Genomic DNA, 5,357 nt, shown 5'->3' on the forward strand with positions numbered 1-5,357 from the left:
GCGCTCTTGGATGAAGGATCCTCCGTCACGATGATCGATGATGAGCTACGGAGGGATCTGGGAGTGCGAGGCGAGCATCGACAGCTGAATATACAATGGTTTGGAGGAAGGGCCAGCAGAGAGCCCAGCAACGTGGTGAGTCTAGAGATAAGTGGAGCTGGGAAGCCCACTCGCCATGCTTTGAGGAACGTGTACTCCGTTTCGAGCCTGAGTCTGCCGATGCAGACGTTAGGCCGACGAGATGTCCAGGGCGTGCATAAGGGTGCGCGTCTGCCGATGAAGCCCTTCGGACTGGACCATGGACATTTGGGATTGCCACTTAGGACGAGGCGGTTTGCCAGAAATTGACCGTATGCGGCCGCAACCGAGCTTGGATGGGTTGTGTTTGGGCCAGTAAGTGGGCAATCGACTACGCCGTCACCGAGGTCCTGCCTACTAGCCGTGTCAATGGATGATACGATGGAACAGATGGTGGAGGACTGCTTTGAGATGGAAAGCTTTGGTGTGAAGCTCGCGCCACAGGTCGCATACCATGATGCCGCGCGGGCACAAAGGATCCTCCAAGACACCACGGTGAAAGTGGGGCGTCGCTACAAGACGGGATTACTCTGGAAGGACGACTACGCTGTGCTGCCACGGAGCTACGAGATGGCGCACAGACGGCTGATCAACGTCGAGAAGAAGTTGAAGCGCAACGGTCAGTTGGCGTTGGAATACGATCGTATCATCAAGGATTACGTATCCAAAGGATATGCGAGGAAGCTGCAGCAAGATTAGGTCGCTGTGACGAGCAACCGGCTATGGTATTTGCCACATTTTGGTGTCGAAAACCCGAACAAACCCGGTAAGGTCCGGCATGTGTTCGATGCTGCAGCCAAGGTTGGAGGAACCTCGCTAAATTCAGCGCTGGACAAGGGGCCTCAGCATTACAAGCCCTTGCCAGCCGTGCTCTTCCACTTCAGGGAAGGAGCAGTCGGAGTCTGCGGTGACATCAAGGAGGTGTTCTACCAAGTGTTGATCCGACCCAAGGATCGATGTTCCCAACGATTCCTTTGGAAAGATGGCAACGGCGATCAAGACCCGGATGTGTACGAGATGAACGTAACGACGTTTGGAGCAGCCTGCTCGCCGAGCGCTGCGCATTACGTAAAGAAGTTCCTGAAGTTTCGGGATTCGGATCCGAGGGCAGTCAAGGCCATCATCGACCACCACTACGTCGATGACTATGTGGACAGTTTCGCTACAGAGAGCGAAGCTATAAGTGTATCTACCCGAGTGAAGGAGATACATGCGGAGGCTGGATTCGAATTATGCCAGTTTTCATTTAGCTCACCCATCGTGGAAGCGGCGTTGGGACCACCTTGGCAAATCAAGAGCGTCGGATGGGGTGAGGCTGAGCAGAAGATCCTTGGAATGCGCTGGCAGGTAGCCACGGACGACTTCAGATTTAACGTGGAGTATCACCGAGTGCCAAGTAGCGTTCTAAGTGGAGATCAAGTCCCTACAAAGAGGGAGTATTTGAGCCTGCTGATGTCAACGTTCGACCCTGTGGTCCTGTGCTGCCTGATGACTACAGCGAAGCTGTTGTTGACAGAGATCTGGAGGCAGAAGATCCAGTGGGACGAACCACTACCGGAGGAGATAGGCAAAGCCTTTGCGGCCTGGCGCAGGGAGATGGACGCCGTGGGACAGTTCCAATGCCCTCGTCACTATTTCGGGCATGGAGCAGTTCGGACCACCGAGTTGCGCGTGTTCGTGGATGAAAGTCAATCTGCATTCGCGGCGGTGGCCTATTGGAGGGTCACGTACGAGGATGACAACGTGCTGGTTAGCTTCGTGTGCGCAAAGACGAAGTGCGCGCCGATGAGAACGATGTCGATCCCAAGGTTGGAGCTGCAGGCAGCGGTTCTTGGAACCAGACTGATGAACACTGTCAAGGAGGAGCACAGTGTGGACACCAGCGAGACGGTGTTGTGGACGGACTCAAAAACGGTGCTGAGATGGATCGGCAGCACCCACCGCCGGTACAAGCAGTTTGTTGGCAACCGAGTGGCGGAGATTTTGGAGTCGTCGAAGGTTTCCCAGTGGCGATGGGTACCTACAGCTGACAACGCGGCGGGTGATGCGACGCGATCGCAGAAAAAGTCGGACCTTAGCCCGGAATCACGTTGGCTAAGCGGACTCGCATTTTTGAGGCAGCCAGCGAGCGGCTGGCCGGCGCCTGAGGAGGGAACCAAGCGTGTTCCAGATGCGCCTGATAAAGAGGAGATGCCCAGTGAGTTTGCAGTGGTGGCCGCAAATGAATTCGCCATTCCGTTTCAGAGATTCTCGAGCTTCAGTCGCCTGGTGAGGACCACAGCCTGGGTCCTGAGGTTTGCGCGTTGGTGTCGCAAGCAGAGAAGCGAGATCGAGGAGTACGGACTCACTGCAACGGAGTGTGAGGCCGCGGAGAACCTGTTAGTCAGACAGGCCCAGTTGGAATCGTTATCCGACGAGATGAGGTCGGCGGAATGCGGAAAGAACGTCGCCAGCTCGAGTGAGATGCGAGGTCTGACGCCTTACGTGGATGAACACGGTGTTCTGCGAGTTTATGGCAGAGTTGATGCCGTGCTGTGCATGCCGTACAGTGCGAGGAGGCCCGTAATACTGTCACACAGGCACAGTCTTACGAATTTGATTGTGAGGCACTTTCATGCCCAGATGAAGCATCAAAACGTGGATGCGACGATTGCTCAGATCCGGACGAGATTCTGGGTCACGAAGATGAGACGAGTGCTGAAGGAAGTAATCTCGTCGTGCAACGAGTGCAAGTTGCAGCGAACGCGGCCGATGCCGCAGATAATGGGACCCCTTCCAGAGGATCGACTGGAAGCGGGGGGATGGCCATTCAAGTACACCGGATTCGACTACTTTGGGCCACTGCGGGTGACTGTATCCCGTCACTGAGAGAAGCGTTGGGTCGCCTTGTTCACATGCTTGACGACAAGGGTGATTCATCTGGAGCTGGCGCATGACCTGTTGACGGATTCCTGCATTATAGCGATCAGGAACTTCGTCTGCCGTAGAGGACCAGTACATAGACTGCGGAGTGATAACGGCAAGAACTTCGTGGGAGCTGACAGGGAGGCCAAGCGACAAAGTGAGTTGTCGAGCAGAAGCATTGAATGGGTTTTCAATTGCCCATCGAACCCGTCTGAGGGCGAAGTATGGGAGCGGATGGTGCAGTGCGTCAAACGAGTGCTGCGCCATACCCTGAAGGAAGTCGCGACGATGCGGAGAATGTGGTCAACTCGCGTCCGCTCACCCACTTGCCGGTGGATGCGGACCAAGAGGCGCTGTTGACGCCAAACGATCTGCTCAAGGGAGCAGCTACCCTGCCGAATACGCCTGGATTGGATGCGGAGCTGCCCAAGGAGGGTTCTACGCGAAAGCAGTGGAGGATTGCTCGCATGCTGCGAAGCCGTTTCTGGAGGAGATGGGTCCTGGAGTACCTGCCTACGCTTGTGCACCGCGAGAACTGGTGCCGGAGAACGGACCCCATCCGCCAGGGCGATACGCGAAAGCAGTGGAGGATTGCTCGCATGCTGCGAAACCTTTTCTGGAGGAGGTGGGTCCTGGAGTACCTGCCTACGCTTGTGCACCGCTAGAAGTGGTGCCGGAGAAAGGAGCCCATCCGCAAGGGCGATATGGTCTTCGTCTGCGACCCTGCCTTGCTCAGACGAGAGTGGCGCAAGGGCATCGCGCCACTGTGCGCGTGAACGAAAATAGCCTATCTCGGACAATGTTGCGGCCCGTCTCAAAACTTGCAGTTTTGGATTTGAGTGAAGCGGTTCTTGACGGGTTCGGGGATGTCGACCTACATCAGTACATCATGACACAGATGAATAGTCTTCTCGGATAGTCAAGTAGCCCTCAGGGCCCTCGACTCCTACACAACAAACTCAAAAGCAATAACTGAATGCCGCAAATCTCTTAACGAGATGGCCACTCATCTGAGAATCAACCTCATCTGGGTGCCTGGACTAGCAAGACAAGGGACAACCGCCGACATCCTTCGCGACAAGGACACGGTGGGTATGCCCATGGCTACCTGCAAGCTCCATCTCAGGCAGAGACACACTTTCCAACAACCGTTGGAACTTAATCTCAACTTGCCACAATTCTAGACTCACATGACCAAACTACAACTCGAAAAGAACAAAAACTCTCCTACAACGTAGCAGGGAGGACATCTCTACTCTCCTAAATGCCCTCACGGACAACTGTCTTATAGGGACTCATGCGCACAGGCTGGGACTCAGTAAACACGACTTCTGCCGCAGCTGCAAACAGATAGACGAAGAGGAGAGCATCGAACACCTCTTATGCTTCTGCCCAGTGCATAACCTAAAGCACTTTCCGAACCTTGGGCCATTCAGGGAGTAAGCATCCAAAAGATCTTATGTTTCCTAAGAAGAATAAAATACTTCGCGAAAGCAAATAACCCATGTGCTAGGGAAAAGGATCTAATTAGAGATCGTGTGGTAGTATCTAATCGCCAACCACTCCTACCTAATCTAACCTAAGTAAATTAAATTTACCTAATTTACTATAATCAAATAATTTGCTTTTGCAAAACAATATTAGTTGTTTTTTTTTCGATATACAATAGTGCTCCTAAAATATTAGGGCATTCACATGTCGTTGCTCCACGAAATTTTTCCGCCGAAATGTTAGTCGCTAGCCGAACATAACGAAGAGGCGCAAAAGAAATAACGGATTGGCCGAACTTTGTCTCTAAGAGCGCCGAGTGCAGGCAGGTTATAAGACACCGAAGGCAGTCTTCTACGCTGCGCCGACATCTCTGCTGACGTTAACAGCGGCATAACTATTTAGGCACAAAAAAAAACAATTAGCTTTTTGCCTTCAGATATGTCACCACGTACCTACTGCAGAACTGAAGTGTGTAATGTTCGCAGGTTTTATATTTATTAATTAATTAATGCCGGCGGATATGTGTTGTGGTGGACGTTTACGATTTTTAATGTGGACTGTACTTGGAAAAACGAAAAATATGTGCAAGTATTTAAGCGGCTGCGGACATACAGTGAGACAATCTTGGAATGTTTTGGGGGCCTGAATTGGCAGAACACTGGAAATTAAATAATTCTGATTGTATGATTGGCATAAATTTGCACAATTTTTTTTTATGCTTGGAATTTTTTTCTCGATTTATAAGTGTATGTATGTAGATGTACGGCCAAATTCAATTAAAAAAGGAGTCGGAAAAATGGGCAGTGTGGCCGCACGTAGCGAAAGGAAAATCGAAGAAAAAATGGCGAAGTAATTTTTTAATAGCCGTTGTAGCCGTTTTTAGA

The 5,357-nt window shown here is 52.0% G+C and overlaps 1 protein-coding gene across 1 annotated transcript; it reads left to right on the forward strand.

Annotated features, from left to right (window-relative positions):
- The first annotated feature begins 459 nt into the window (after window positions 1-459).
- LOC139354318 (uncharacterized) lies at window positions 460-3,647 on the forward strand. The gene is made up of 4 exons (XM_070998541.1): window positions 460-738; window positions 850-2,925; window positions 3,004-3,139; window positions 3,199-3,647. The coding sequence occupies exons 1-4, from the start codon at window positions 460-462 to the stop codon at window positions 3,645-3,647; spliced, it is 2,940 nt and encodes a 979-aa protein (XP_070854642.1).
- Window positions 3,648-5,357: the final 1,710 nt, after the last annotated feature.

This window comes from Drosophila suzukii, assembly GCF_043229965.1.
Source record: "Drosophila suzukii chromosome 2 unlocalized genomic scaffold, CBGP_Dsuzu_IsoJpt1.0 scf_2c, whole genome shotgun sequence".
NCBI lineage: Eukaryota > Metazoa > Arthropoda > Insecta > Diptera > Drosophilidae > Drosophila > Drosophila suzukii.